This window comes from Podarcis tiliguerta (assembly GCF_965153285.1).
Source record: "Podarcis tiliguerta genome assembly, chromosome: 6".
Lineage (NCBI taxonomy): Eukaryota > Metazoa > Chordata > Lepidosauria > Squamata > Lacertidae > Podarcis > Podarcis tiliguerta.
Window position 1 is genome coordinate 39454631 of NC_139539.1, and position 16463 is coordinate 39471093.

Consider the following 16463-nt stretch of genomic DNA (forward strand, 5'->3'; position numbering starts at 1 on the left):
AAGGTGATGGCATCTGGACACCCCTGTCTCAGCTCCAATAAATGTGAATGAATGAACGATGGCTATTCTACAATAAATCTGGAAGCACCCCAAGAATGATAAAGGATCGTTCACTCCAAGGTCTACTGTTTGTAAAAAAAATATGAAGTATTAAAAGGACTAACACCCAGGAGAAGCGAACCTAGCCTGTGTGTGGACTGAACCACTCCACGCTCAAATCCATTTACACCAGAAAGTAACGCTACTGTTCTTTTGCGGCATCTCCCCCACCTAACTTTTCTTACTGCATTCTAGCTTATGCAGTCACCGCTGGGCAATTTCCAAGCTGGATCCTTAACCATACTTAATACCAAGAAGGCTCCAGAGAGTGGGGAAAACTTCCGAGCAAACTTGTTTTGTGCGCGTCTAAAACTCTCAACCCTCTTGCAAACTCTTGTCCTGTTTGGACGGCCTCTCTCTGCCTCAACCCTCCCACTGGGGTGGGGGCTGGGAGGGAAGAGAAACGAGAGAAAAAGAAGACCCACGCTCGAGGGATCTGCGGCGGGAAGGGATCCTGCTCGGCACTCCTTCCGTCCTTTCTTCAACCCCCCCCCTCCCCAAAGGCGTTTCTTCTGCGCGCTCTCGGGAGGAGCCGCGAGGAGTTTGCACGGGCAGCAGACTTCGCAGCTCTGCAAAAAAGCCGGGTCACGCCAGAGGAGGAAGACCAGTAAGTCCCCTTTCTTGTTGTCCTCTAGTTATGTAAGCCTCCTTTCGAAACGGTTCGCCTGCAAACGGAGCAAGCGTGTGGCAGATGGCAGGAGATCCACTGGGATCCACAAGTTAAGTCCCTAGTTGCTGCGCAGGCGATTCATTTGCAACGCCGAACTTGAAGCACAAAGAGCGAGCGAGATTCGTGCCTGAGTAGGCAGAGAGAGAACCGGCTCAGAGCTGGGTGAATTTCTCTAAGAAGTTGACGGCGGAGATCTAGGGAGGTTGCATGGGGAGATCTACCCCAGCATGTGGAATAGGTGATCGGTGGAAGAAAGAGCGGCTGCCTCTTCTCCCGTTTCTCCACCGCTCATAGCAGAAAAATATTTAGACGTGGAGCAGAGGGGGAAGTATTAGGTTCCACTGAAGCACTCCTTCGTGCCCGGGACAATTGCTTTTGGAAGATCTCATTCTTTGTGACTCACCGAATAAAGGGGAATTGAACAGGGCTGGGCCTGCTGCTCATGCGAGCTGCATCTTAACAACAAAGGATAGTTTTAAGGCGGGGGTGGCGGAACAACACTAGGGGGAAATGTAGGGATCTGAGCCCAGCGATCAACGTTGGCATCTGGCGTTCTGGGCAGGAGCTGGGCTGCTTCTCAGCGGGTGCAGCACAATGGGCTGAATAGGCCCAAGGCTATTTCCAGGCACTGTCTGGGTGCATATGGAGTCACAAATAAAGCCACAGGAGGGTGGCACGCATAATCTGCCCCGGGACTTATGCTGAGAAAGTGCGGGCTGCAAGAGCAAGTGATCATTGTTCCATTTAATAAGGGACATGGGCAGTGGCGTAGCAAGGTCAGGTGGTGCCCGGGGCGGAAAACTTATTGTCACCCCCCACATACACACACATTGAAATGATTAAAAAAAGGAAAAATAAGATTCTTCTCAGTGGCATAGTTTAGGCATTTGCTTTCAGAAAAAGAAGTGATTTTGGGTTGCCAGGTTTCGTTTTGCTGTTTCTGCGACTTTCACCGAAGCTGCATAACAACTGAGGCTAAAAGACTAATTAAACTGAGGTGTCAAGGCTAATTAAATTTCATGGTGCTTCTGACAAGGCATGTCTTGGATTGCGCCATAGGCAAGTTAAGCTTTTCCAACCACACCTCTGTGCCAGGGAAACCAATTGCCTGATTCATACCTGTGTGTCATGTGGCTGTGTTAAAGGCAGTCAGTGCAAAAGGAAAAAAGAAAGAAAGAGAAACTAGCATTGTTTATTGCTTTCTTTGAAACAAACACTGTGCATGAACAGTGGCATTTATCCCCATTTTACAGATGCGGAAACTTAAAAAAGTTAGTGGAAATTTGTTGCCCAGGAAGCCATAGCTGTGAAATTAGGGAGAGATTATGCTGTGCTGGCTGCACAGGAAAGAAGGAAAGACAGGGTTCCAGATTGCAAAAGAGCATGGAGCACCTGCACCTTTGATAAATCCATCTTCTCTATAGTTATTAAAGGTGCAAGAGCCCCGTCCTCTTTTCCATCCTAATGGCAAGATATTTCTTGGGATGAGAAGCCTAATGAAGAAGCACAGGTACAAATGGACTGCTGGAAAGTGGAAGCCTATTCTGTCTGCTGCTACAGAGCCCCCCACCCCACTAATAACTTCTGTATGTCACTCAGCCCAAGGGGAAGGTTGGTCTGTACAGCGGTACCTCAGGTTAAGTACTTAATTCATTCCGGAGGTCCATACTTAACCTGATACTGTTCTTAACCTGAAGCACCACTTTACCTAATGGAGCCTCCTGCTGCTGCCACGCCGTCAGAGCCCAATTTCTGTTCTCATCCTGAAGCAAAGTCCTTATCCTGAAGCACTATTTCTGGGTTAGCGGAGTGTTTAACCTGAAGCGTATGTAACCCGAGGTACCACTGTATATGCAGCCAGCACAGCATAATCATAAACAGTACTGCATATGACTGCTGAAATTAGAATCCCATGTTTTTCCTGGCAAGGCTGCTGTTCCTTTTATAACAGCATATATACAGTGGTACCTTGGGTTAAGTACTTAATTCGTTACGGAGGTCCGTACTTAACCTGAAACTGTTCTTAACCTGAAGCACCACTTTAGCTAATGGGGCCTCCTGCTGCTACCACGCCAGCAGAGCACAATTTCTGTTCTCATCCTGAAGCAAAATTCTTAACCTGAAGCACTATTACTGGGTTAGCAGAGTCTGTAACCTGAAGCGTATGTAACCCGAGGTACCACTGTAATAGAAACACGGGAAGCTGCCTTATAAAGAGTCGGATCATTCGTCCATCTTGCTCAGCAGTATTCCTGAGAGCAGTACTCCATGATTTCAGCCAAGGGGACATTCCCAGGCCTACCTCGAAACGCCGGTGATTCAACCTGGGACCTTCTGAATGCAGAGCCAGGGCTCTACCACTAAGCTACAGCCTTCCTCTGACACAACACATAATGATACATGATCAGATCACTGTGTAGCCATATCAGCGAAAGCCAGGTCTCTTGCATTTCTGCCTGTTGTGCAGGTGTTTGGGCATACACAAAAAGCTGGTCATATAAACACGCTCATGTGTGTATAAGCACACAAAGGAAAAAAGACTATAGATAAAATCTCTAGCTTTGGCATCTCTCATGCAGGTATGAAGATCTTAACAGATAGGACCCTTCTCAGCTGACACCTGCACAACATAAACATACAGAGATGGCTTTCGTTTCTTTCATTCTTTGTATTTCATCCCCCACCCCATCTGTTTCCCTTCTGGAAACAGATAATAACAGGTGCAGCTTTTCCTAGCATGGCAATGCAGCACTGGTGAAACCTTCACCTATTGTACTTCTGCAAGTTTTTAAATTGCATTTATATCCTGTTTCTTCTCCAAGGAGCTCAAGGTGATGTACATGGTTCTCTTCCCCCCTCCTTTAATCCCCACAACAGCCCTGTGAGGTAAGTTAGGCTGAGAAGCAGTGGGATTCAAAACCTGGTCTCCAGGTCTTAGTCCAACACTGTAACCACTATACCACACGGGCTCTTCAGAACTTCATTTTGACGTTGCTAGGATCTAATTACACACTGAATGCAAAGTTCTGTAACTGGGCTGAAGTCTAACAACATCTGGAGAGCCACAGGTACTCATCATTGCACTAAACACAGAATTTGTAACTTTTTTCAGTCAAAACGTGCACAGCTGCAGGTGCAATGGAATTATGGCAGATGTAATATATATTGTCAGAACTTGCAAAAAAAAATCTTTTGGGATGGAAGTACAGAACATTATATGAATAAGTACAGGTTGTGCTCTCCCAAGTAACTCTAAAACAACTCTTCTTCTGGTAGTGTGCTCTGAGGGCATTAATACTTACAGCTTATTACTTCACTGCTAACGACAGCAAAACTGTGTTGCACAAAAATGGAAAAATAAAGATCCCTCTGCCATAACCGGCTAATGAAAACCTGACAAACTATAGTAATGATGAAAAATGCAATTCATAATAATCAAGAAAACAAACTTATTGAGAAATGGGTTTTGGTTTAACATATCTGGAATAAAGGGTGATCTATTTCCTTTTAATCTATCCATGACACTATATTGTCATGAATATATGTTATATTATCCTCCCCCCACCAAATGCCAGTTTCTTTCTTTTCCATTTTATTTTTATTTTTTTAGTAAACAAGGTTGTCTGTTTTATAAATAGATCTGCCAACAAATTGTAACTGCATAACTATTATTATTACTATTAAAGCTGGGGGAGAGAGATAGTATCCCTACATGGAACTGGCCTAAATGAAAGGGAGAAGCATGCCATATACAAAAGGAGTTTGTATCCAGTTCTGTGTAAATCCCATTGGTAACAATTGTGACCTTGTGGGAAGGCTGAATCTACCCACGTAACAAATGACTGGGTTGTCATTGCCAAACATTGTCTGGAGCAGAAGTGGTGGGTGAAATTTGAGCAATGTCATGGGTTGCTGCAGCAGTTATATTTGGAAAAATAGCCCTGTGAGGTGGTGACGGGGATGATGATTTCTTCATAATGAAATAACAGCACAGTTCCCTGCTGTCATTATGGGTCTTCTTTTGAAATCCAAAGTGAGTCAGCTGCTTGTGCTTGGAAGATCTCACTCATCATAAGATTGGCAATTTGGTTCTTTAATCTGTGGACTCCTAAGCCTGTGTTGTGCTTATTATGGTCTAAGGCAGGGCTGGAGAACCTGTGTCCCTCCAGTCGTTACTGGGCTTCCATCTGTCCCAGAAGTGGCCGACAGTCAGCTGGATTGGAAGTTGTAGGCAGCAATATGTGGAGGTCACAGGTTTCCCCCTCCTGAACTAGGGTAAATGGCTAACAGAGTTTCACTTTAAGTCCATGTGACATTCACTGCAAATCCTGGATGCGTGGGGTTACCTATGCCCTTGCTTGCTCCAGCGCTTCCTTCTTGCAGCCCGCTAGATCATTAGCACTGTGATATTGTTGCTGCTAGCTGGCGCTCTCAGGGCCTAGCTAAATGTCAACCTAGAGCCATCATGCTGCTGCTGCTGCTGTTGTTGTTTAGTCGTGTCCGACTCTTCGTGACCCCATGGACCAGAGCACGCCAGGCACTCCTGTCTTCCACTGCCTCCCGCAGTTTGGTCAAACTCATGTTTGTAGCTTCAAAAACACTGTCCAACCATCTCGCCCTCTTGTCCCCTTCTCCTTGTGCCCTCCATCTTTCCCAACATCAGGGTCTTTTCCAGGGAGTTTTCTCTTCTTATGAGGTGGCCAAAGTATTGGAGTCTCAGCTTCACGATCTGTCCTTCCAATCATGCTGCTACCGGCCTGCATTTGATTTTCCCTACAATCTACGGTGTAAAATTGGAAGGGAAACGAGTGACATGACATCACACCCAACCCTTTACAAGCAGAACCCAATGAATTAGTGGGAAGGGCAGGGAGAGCATGATATGACATGGTGGTTGTTGGTTGTTGTTTAAGAAAACACAGAAGTTCCAAGTGAGTCACCGTCAGCCACAATTGTCTTTGCAGGCTTTTACTGCACTAATTTAGTGGTGGAGAAGGTGCCTGAGAGAGGGGTGCGGTTGCTGCATTGAGAAAACAGCTGGATGCCCTGAAGGTCTTTTTGTGAAAAAGAAAATCTGAGAATTAGTGCAGGCAAGTCAGAAACTTTTAGGTCATTTCTCCCATTCCTACATGCTTGAAAGGGCCTGTATCCAATGTAGTGCTCAGTAACAGTCATGCCTGTGCAAGGATTTATACTTGTACAACAGGACTTTCCCTCACTCTCCTCCCCCTGCATGCCTCCAAATCTGTTCTCCCCAAACCTCTGGAGCAGATTTGTGAAGGGTATGGGCCTGGGGCATGTGGGGTAGGGGGAGAAGAGGGCAAGAACCAGGCAGAGGGTCTTCTCGGTCATCCGCCCTGTGGAACGCCCTCCCATCAGATGTCAAGGAAATAAACAACTATCTGACTTTTAGAAGACATCTGAAGGCAGCCCTGTTTAGGGAAGTTTTTAAAGTTTGATGTTTTATTGTGTTTTTAATATTCTGTTGGGAGCTGCCCAGAGTGGCTGGGGAAACCCACCCAGATGGGAGGGATATGAATAAATTAGTAGTAGCAGCAGTAGTACAGTGGTACCTTGGTTCTCAAACTTAATCCATTCCGAAAATCTGTTCCAAAACCAAAGCATTCCAAAACCAAGGTGTGCTTTCCCATAGAAAGTAATGCAAAACGGATTAATCTGTTCCGAGTCTTTTAAAAACAACCCCTAAAACAGCAATTTAACATGAATTTTACTATCTTACGAGATAGTATTATTGATCCATAAAATGAAAGCAATAAACAATGTACTGTGCTATAAAATAAATAAAACAGTATTGTAGATGATAAAAAGTAAAATTAAAAAAAATATTACCTGCACAGATGATAGTCATTGTTTGAATGGGAGCTTTTATTCATTTCCTCAGTCATACAATCAATCAATCAATCAATCAATAGCTTAACTGGGATCCACACAGTCACAAAAACAAATTAACTGAAAAAGCCTCAAAACAGAAAACACAAAATAAATAGCAAAAACAAAAGCACCAAATATAAGCTCCAAATATCACCTCAGAACACTGCAGTTGGAAACGGAAGGCTTGAATTACAGTGGGGGGGGGGGATGCAAATTAGCAGCGCAACAGGAAACACAGGGGGACTCAAAGCGGAGCATCTTCGGCTTCCGAAAAGAGGTTCGAAAACTGGAACACCTACTTCCGATTTTGCAGCATTCGGGTTCCAAGTTGTTCATGAACTAAGCTGTTCAAAAACCGAGGTACCACTGTAGTACTATGCAAGCAGATGGTTACTTAGCTCAACATTGCATACAAGCCGTTGTTCCCAAACCCTTCCACACAGTGAAAATACTGCACTCACTTGTTATCTCTAATGCCTCTTTGTTAGGGCTTTAAATTTCCTCCCTTGTTTCAGAGAAAACACAAAATAGAGCCTTGGGCATCAGGCAGACAAATAGAAGTTCATGCCATGGATAGAAGACTGTGCAGTTTTTGACAGCAGCAGTGATGCACCCAGAGAGAAAGGCTTTGCTCAGTGATGCTGAGTGGGGTGTCTCTTGCCTGCAGCACCAACACTAATAGGCTTGTTCAGAGCCATTTTCGTGTCAATAGTCTCCTTGTCAACTGTATGTGAAGGATGCTCCCGGTCCCTTCTCCTTTCACTGCTGCAGAAAGTACTGCATAAATGTGGGAATTATTGGAGGGAGGAGGAGGGCAGATGGGAACAAAGACACAAATGCACAGTACTTATGCTCCCCTCATGGGTGGCTTACAACACAAATATAAAAAATTAAAATACAGATTTAAAAAACTGCAAAATATAATTCTCCATAAAACTAAAAAGATAAAACAGCAGCAAATAAACTCAGCAAAACTTTTTTTAAAAAAAAATTATACAGATTTTATAATAGATGCCAGAAGGCCTGGAAAAATGAGCAGGGACTAGAACAGGCATCAAGTCGGAGCCAGGTGAGTCTCCCAAGGGAGAGCATTCTACAGCTGGGATGCCACCTTGGAAAAAGCTCCACACCTCACTTGGTTGGGGACACTAGGATAATTTACTGGGGTTTGTGAATCTAGAAAACCTGTTAGGCATATTTTTATTTTATTTTAAAAATGGACCCAAGTCTCAAGGGACAGTCTCAGTCGAAGAGTCTCATCCAAGGAGAAGCAAGGATGCTTCATTTACAGTGACACAAAAGGCAGTTGACCAGTCGGATGCCTGGAGTTCTTTGCTGGCTTCTGCTATCCTGCGTATGGCGCATATAGAGCATTGTGCTGATTCACGATACAAGATGTTGACGAATGTCTTTTTTCTTCCTTCCCTTTAGGCTCCATTTATGAATTCAACTAAGAGAGTGGATTTGAAACTAATAATTATTGGCACTTTAGGGTAAGCAGCATTCTTTGCTTTTGGAATTTGAAAAGGCAGTTTGAAGAGATGTCCTACTTCTCCACATAAGCACTAGAATAGTGTTGTTGTTTTTTAACACCTTGGGTGGATGATAATACTGTTCATTTTGTTATGTTGATTTTAGTTATATTTTTTCACCCTCCAAGAAGCCAAGGAGAGCATTTGGTTCTCCCACTCCCATTTTATCCTCCCAATGACTCAGGGAGGTGGGCTAGGCTGAGAGTTGGCAACTGGTCCAGGCCACCCATTACTAAGTGTGGATTTGAATTTGGAAGTCCTGTGTTGGCTTTCCCAGCTAGAAATGTTACAATGCTTCGTGGCATTTTTAATCCCTATCATTAGAGACCTCTACCAATTTGACAATGACAGTGATCTCCTGGCTTTCAACAGTGGAGCTCACTAAGTTCTGGGAGATAACTATCATAACCATACCATAACAGCAATCATGCCGTGTTATATTGTTGTGAGAAATACCTCTCAGAAATCTTATCAGAAGAGTCTTTACAATGGATATCAAGTTTAGGAAAAAGGTATATGCACTGTAGTTGTCCTGTTGGAGAAAATATCAGATCAAAGCACACGGCTCAGCCCCTCACAGAGCAGAAAATTGAATTTCTACTTGCTGGTTTTAAGAGAAATAGCACCACAAGTGTCCATCTTCGCTATTGTTCTGGTATAATTGCACTAGAAATGTACTGATGATGATACAGTATGAGGGAGTGTCAACAGGACAAAGATCAAGACAAGCTAATTTTCTTAATTTTACAGATGAATTTTTTTAACTGTTTACCATATGAAACATCAGGGCTCCCATACTTTCCTCTACACATAGGCCAATAATAGGGATGATGGGAGTTACAGTCCAGCAACATCTGGAGGGTCACAGGTTCCAACAGTCTTCCCCTAGACAGTCATATTTTTAGATAGTTAAGTCCAGAAAAAGAAGAGAATGGGGGGAAATGCAGGCTAAAGAAAATTATACTCTGGAGAGTTAAGATCAGCCTGCAGGACAGACTACAAAAATCAATAGATGCAGCACTGAGACAATGACACAATGCCAGCATTGAGCACAAAGACTAATTGAACAGTGTTTTATTATATCTAGTAGTCATAAGTCTTTGGTTTGAACAGGGGATATATTAGCGACTCCCTCCAGTTTCATCTATTCAGGTGAGGCAGACCATCAATGGCCATCTTCACCTAGTTCTGGCCTGCAGCCCACACTCCAAAGAAATAATACTTTGCTTCTTTTGTTTTTTAAAAAGACTTTTATCCCAAGTATTTTACAGGAGAGATTCAAGGCAGCCAGCATTCAAGCACACAAGTAGTAAACATAGAACAATCTACAATTCAACCAAATGTTAAATCAAACTTTTAGCATAAAAATCAGGAAACTATTAGAAAGTAGTCATCAGAATTAATTCATCGCATGTGTTTCTTACTTCACCCTAGTGTAGGGAAGACCTCTCTCCTCCACCGGTATGTTCACAAGAAGTTTTACGAAGACTACCGAACCACTCTGGGAGCTAGTATCCTGACTAAAATGGTAGTTGTGGACAGCAGCCCGCTGAAATTGCAGGTGAGAGATACCTTGAAGTAGAAGTGCTTGGTTTTACACACATCTAGCAGTGCTAGAGACGCGAGTGGTGTTGTGGGTTAAACCACAGCCTAGGACTTGCCGATCAGAAGGTCAGCGGTTCGAATCCCCACGACAGGGTGAGCTCCCGTTGCTCGGTCCCTGCTCCTGCCCACCTAGCAGTTTGAAAGCACGTCAAAGTGCAAGTAGATAAGTAGGTACCACTCTGGCGGGAAGTTAAATGGCATTTCCGTTGCTCTGCTCTGGTTTACCAGAAGCAGCTTAGTCATGCTGGCCACATGACACGGAAGCTGTACACCGGCTCCCTCGGCCAATAAAGCGAGATGAGAGCCACAACCCCAGAGTCGTTCGCGACTGGACCTAATGGTCAGGGGTCCCTTTACCCTTTACTTTAGTAGTGCTCAGAAATGGCAGGTGCTGTGTGATCCTTTTGATTGATTGATTGATTGATTAATTAATTGATTGATTGATTAAAAAGATTCCTATACCGCATTTCAGCAGAGCTTCCAGGGTAGTTTACAAAGAAGATTATACACAAATAAAATACAAATAACAAATTAAAATATCCAAGAATACATAAAAAGCCCGGGGAATTAAAAATGTCTTCACCTGGTGCAAGGCAGGCCTTTCTGCAGGAGGAATTCCACAAACAGGGCACCAGCGCACTCTCAGGTCACCACCTGTAAGTACTTCACAAGGATTGATTTTGTAGATACTTAACAATTCATCCTTCATGGGGTGGGAGTGACATTATATGTAGTGTCATAGAATTAAGCCATATAATACATTGGATTTAAATGGGAGGGATATCATCTTACACACCCAATGGCCTGTGGAAAAAAAAAATGTATACAGTGTGATGCCAAAATGTACAGTGGTACCTTGGGTTACATACACTTCAGGTTACATACGCTTCAGGTTACAGACTCCGCTAACCCAGAAATAGTACCTCTGGTTAAGAACTTTGCTTCAGGATGAGAACAGAAATCATGCTCCGGCGGCCCAGCGGCAGCAGGAGGCCCCATTAGCTAAAGTGGTGCTTCAGGTTAAGAACAGACCTCTGGAATGAATTAAGTACTTAACCCGAGGTACCACTGTATACAGTGACAAGACCAGATGCCCCTTGGAGGACAGAGTATTCCATAATCTGGGGGCCACCACAGAAATGGCTCTGTCACAGACAGACTATGAACTTTACAGAGTGGTGGAAGTGCCAGATCTATGCAGGAGGGAGCGCTCTGTCAGATATTTGGGGCCCAAGCCATTTAGGGCTTGATAATGCCAGTATTGCTGTGTTCCATTTTGTAACAGTTTTATGTCTTTTAAAATTGCAGTAGTCCACAGCGGGGGAAAGTTTGGGAAACACTGAGCTGGAAGATCCTGTCATTGTGCATGAAAGTATCTGTAGCGGCTCAGAGGTTGCTAACGCTAATGCCTGTATGTTCGTCCTCCTTTCAGATTTGGGATACTGGAGGGCAGGAACGATTCCGGTCCATGGTATCCACATTCTACAAAGGCTCCGATGGCTGCATGCTGGCCTTTGACGTCACGGACATGGATTCCTTCCAGTCCTTGGATGACTGGAGGGAAGACTTCCTACAGAGGGTCATCCCTATGGAGCAAGGCTTCCCTATGGTTGTGCTGGGGAATAAAATTGATCTGAAGGACCGACAGGTAGGATAAGGAATTGTGAGGGAGAAGGGCTAAGCTAGAGCTCTCAATGTATTTTAAAACTCTTTGTATCAAGACTGGAGAGGAGAATTCCTTATGCTAGAGAATGGCGTGAAAATAATGCCCAGTCAGTGAGAGGTTGATCCAGCATTTGCATTGCTTTAGATTTCTGTAACCTGACCCATTGATTCCAGTGGAATTTAATTGTGAAGACCATTCTATGATTCAGTGATCCTCATGTTGTTCTGTGCGACTCCTGTTGGCAGACTAGGAAACAGGAGGATCTAATAGCATGGAACATAATCTCTTGGGAGTGACCCTTACAGAATTTCTTCCCTAATGGTACTCCACATGCACACCTGAAACTCAACACATTTCTTGCACAGCACTGCAGTGCTACACTAGCCATGAGGGAAGTTCCCATGTTTTTTATTTTAAAAAATTGAAAATGTTTTTTTTTTTTAAAGCCATGTAAATATATATTTTTAAAAATATATTGGCGTGATCAGTTACATGAAAGTATAGAGAAGCGTAACATTTCCTCGAATTCAGAAAAAAAGGAAAGCAAGCTACATACCGTAAATATTTTTATTATATGGGGAGGAGAGAGAAATTAACAAGTAGTAGGGGTATGTGCGCTTACTACCCAAACCTTTTGCCAGAAATAAATATATATGCACGCATGCAAGCCTTTAGGCTGTAACTTTCATGGCTGGAGAACACTACAGAGCATTTTCTTTTAGCCCCCATTATCAATGCATTTTCAGTATATTTACAGATCATCACTGTCAATAAGTGTCAGCATCCATATTAGTGTTGTTGTTGTTTTTGTTTTTGTTTATAAAGCTGCTAGTATTTATGTACTCATTTGCCAGCTGTCCAGGAACAAGGATTCATGTTGATGACATGATTAGGGCTATGAATTGGGGCAGCTAAATATGAGTCACCACTAAAGCCTAATTCTTGCGAGTAAGAACCCTTTGGAGATTGAGACTTATCAAGAGCTCAGCCAGTTGCACGTTGGTGAATCATGAGGGCAGGGGAGTTTCCACACCTTGTTCCACATCATAATGTGAGAAGCCAACAGAAATGCTAACACTTCCGAGCCAAGTGGCAGTCTTGTGGATCAACCCCACTTCCTTGCAAAAGTTGAATTTTCATAATAAAGATGGAGTGATTGAGAAATGTCCTGCACATTGCTTGACATTGCTTGCATAATGATTGTGTGACACACAACACGATCTAACCTCCCTGTAAACAAATCAGGATGAATGTTCAAGACGCTGGTTGTTTGGAAGCAACCTGAGATCACCTAATCGAATCCCTTCCAATTTTGTCTTGCAGGTGTCCAAGGAGGCAGCTTTATCCTGGTGCAAAGAAAAGGACATTACGTATTTTGAAGTAAGCGCCAAGAATGATATCAATGTAGTTCAGGCTTTTGAGACCCTGGCAAGGCAAGCACTATCGAGGGTGAGTAGCAGCCTTGTCCTTAAGAAATAGCTGAGTTTTTCATCGACATCAAACATGTTGCATGTGAAGCAAACAGCACCCTCTTGTGATCATTTCCATGAAATCAAAGGAGGAGCAAAGTTTTGGGTCTGGCTAATATGTGATTTTTAAAGTTTTGGGCTCACATATTTTCACTTGCAGGTCTTCTCCCAAGTGCAGTTCAGTTCAGCTTCCCCCTTCCAGAGTGTCTGATTCTGCACTGAAACCAAAACAGGTGCAGTGAGAGCAATATAGTATAAAAGTAAAGGGATGTGTTTTATTTATTTTTTAGAATGCTACAGTTTGCAAAAGAGAAACCACAATACCTCTTAAAAATCTGATTTTTGGGGAGAATAGGAATTGTATGTGATTGTGGATTATAGGTACAGTACTCTCATCATATATATACAGTGGTGCCCCGCAAGACGAATGCCTCGCAAGACGGAAAACCCGCAAGACGAAAGGGTTTTCCGTTTTCAGAGGTGCTTCGCAGGACGAATTTCTCTATGGGCTTGCTTCGCAAGACGAAAATGTCTTGCGATTTTTGAGGGTTTTTTTCCGCTCCCCAACCCCTTTTTCTAAAGCACTAAGCTGCTAATAGCCTTTTAGCAGCTAATCCGCTATAATCCCTTAAACCTTTAATAGCCGTTAATAGCCCTTAAACTGCTAATAGCGCTAATAGCGCTAATCCGCTAAAGGGCTTGCTTCGCAAGACGAAAAAACTGCAAGACGAAAAGACTCGCGGAACGGATTCTTTTCGTCTTGCGAGGCACCACAGTAATATGATGTTGCAAAAGGGATGAGATTTTTATGACAATAAATATAGAGATTTCCAACCACAGAACTATGACAAACTGAAAACCTTACATCAAAACCAATTTCTGCCCATAAGACAGTTGTGCATCAAAGAGTTCTCTGGGTGTCGTTAATCTTGAAGCATGTGGGATGAGATTGCTGCCTCTGACCACAAGGTGTTGCCACTTGTTCAGGTTAAGACACAGAGAAAGGAGAACAAAAGGATTTTTTTTATGCCAATATTTTTGGTTCCCAAGTACTGTACCTTTCTGACTAGGGATGACCCTTGCCATATAGCAACTCGGCTATTTTATTATCTTTTGTTTTGCCTTGTTTTCATAAACTCATACTGGGTTATGTTTTTCTTTTAGTACAACGGGATCATCGAGAACTACCTAACCGATTCTATAAAGCTCACTCCTGAAGACCAGCCCAGGACAAAATGTTGCTGAAATTTCATTTAGAAAGTGATGACTTTTCTACTTCGTCCAAGTCCAAGGCTTGATGTGTGGAAGAACCGCTGAAGTCTCTCTTGAGTCTTGCCCATCAGGGTTGGAGGAAGAACTGAAGGGACCCCCCCCCCCCCATTTTCCAGCAAAGATGGGCATTACTGGCCATTACTGAGCATGCAGATGGAAATCAGCCTGAAGCATCAGGGTTACATTAGCCCAGCAAAATCGAACTGTGGTTCTGGATCCCTTTATTCACAAATTTCTAAGATGCCACTGTGGTGCTCGGACTTGTTCTTCAAAGTACCTCCAGGAAATAACTTGATTTGTCTGTTCTCAATTTAATGCTGCCTACCATGTTTTATCGTGGTCTGTTAGTTAAGGCAGGTAGGCAGCAGTCAGTCTCTCGATTTTCAGCCTTTGGTATCTTACCTGCAAATACAGCACATTCCTGAACGAGAGCTCAACATAGCACAATATGAGCCAAAGCACAGATCTCAGTGCCCTCTTAGTATGTATAGATTGAATTTACATCAGAAATGCAAAACATTCATGTTTGTTCACCCAATGTGCTATAGCAACAGCTGTGTGAAGGTGTTACTATAGGTACAGAGCTTTTTTTAAAATGTAATTTTCAGAACATAGACTTTTTGTATTTGCCAGAATACACCCAAATAAAAGCCTTTGGGTCCCCCCCTTTTTTCCATTTTTCCATTTACTTCCTCAGAAAGTAAGGTTGGATTTGCAAATTCACTTTAACCCCTCAGTTTCCCCCAGGGAAATTAGTCTCGCCGTGCTGCTGAAGCGTCCCCACTGGGGTTTTCCAATACATTTCTTCAAGTGCTAGCAGAAATAGTAGAGATTTTCCTGATATACACACATTTGGAATGGGATGTTTTATACATGGTAAGAGAAAAAATATAGCTGAACAACTGACTTCCCATGTTACAGGGATTTACATTTCCCCTGTGAAATGCGGACAATGTCTGCCTTGGAGGAGAAGTCTGCAAAGTAAGACAACAGGGAATATTACTGATGGGTTTGTTTTCGTTTTGTTGTTTTTAATGAAAGAATAAGAGAGAATTGGTTTGGACATGGAAATGTAGCAGAGAATTGGAAGATAATACAGTCATGGTTGGCACGCAAGGATATATAGTCGTACCTTGGAAGTCAAACAGAATCCTTTTCAGAAGTCCATTCGACTTTCAAACATTCGGAAACCAAAGCACCACTTCTGATTGGCTGCAGGAAGCTCCTGCAGCCAATTGGAAGCCGCAGAAGCCCCATCGGATGTACAGGTTCCAAAGAACGTTTGCAAACCAGTACACTCACTTTCAGGTTTGCAGTGTTCGGGAGCCAAAATGTCTGAGTACCAAGGCGTTCGGGATCCAAGGTACGACTGTACATTGATTAGTTGGCCTTTTCCCCCTTAACGTTGTTCTGTAGCCTTAGGGAATCCTGGCCAGGACGTGTTTTATCATGGAAGAATATGGCTTAACATGAGGAATGAACACATTGCGAAGAAGAAAGAGAGTAAGCCACAAGGCAGGCTTAGTGACTGAAATTAAGAGCTATTGCAACATGAGAAGCATGGATCGATTTGTGCCTGAATATGTCTGTTCTGTGAATGTAAACTTTGCCATGGCTAGAATGTGCATTCAATTTCTTTTCCACATTATCTTATATAGTATATGAAGAAAGTCAAAAATGCTTGGGACTTCAGGGAAAAAATATGACCGGGGAGGGGGCAGGACATGATAAAGAGATTTATGAACAATATGAATGGTAGGAAGTTGTGGATTTATTTTTCACGCTGTCTCGCAATTCTAGAAGTCATTGTCATCTAATAGCATTAACTGACAGCAAGTCTGATAATGGGAAGTTACTAATTCCACGTAACGTGTAATCAACAAGGAAGTCACCTCGTGGTATAATGATGACTACTCACTTGGAGGCATATAAAATGGGTTAAGCAAATGAATGGAAGGTAGCTCCATCCATGGCCATTAATTACCATGGTAGGGAAATGAAGGGACCAGCATGTTTATAGAGACAGTTTACTTCTCAATATATAGTAGGTACTAAAGCCAAACAGTGATGTAAGGCTGCTTCCCACACATCATGCTTGGCTGGCTTTCTGACTATATCTGGGCACTGTTGGAAACAGTGCTGGTTTTCAGTTCTTATCTATTTTGTCCTCATGAACATGCTCAAAGAACATAGTTCTGAGCTGAAATGAGTTACAGTGGTACCTCAGGTTACAGATGCTTCAGGTTACAGATAAACTA

General features: G+C 43.1%; 1 protein-coding gene across 2 annotated transcripts; it reads left to right on the plus strand.

Moving 5' to 3' along the window:
• Positions 1-362: 362 nt before the first annotated feature.
• On the plus strand, positions 363-14871 carry RAB7B (RAB7B, member RAS oncogene family). 2 transcript variants are annotated; one of them, XR_014512944.1, is made up of 6 exons: positions 363-706; positions 8093-8154; positions 9628-9754; positions 11231-11446; positions 12788-13341; positions 13710-14871. XR_014512944.1 is itself a non-coding variant. In XM_083447764.1 (6 exons), the coding sequence occupies exons 2-6, from the start codon at positions 8102-8104 to the stop codon at positions 14176-14178; spliced, it is 603 nt and encodes a 200-aa protein (XP_083303890.1). In that variant the 5' UTR covers positions 479-706; positions 8093-8101; the 3' UTR covers positions 14179-14871. The 2 variants fall into 2 exon arrangements, 1 of the variants encoding a protein (XP_083303890.1); XM_083447764.1 differs by having other exon boundaries at positions 479-706; positions 12788-12913; positions 14098-14871.
• Positions 14872-16463: the final 1592 nt, after the last annotated feature.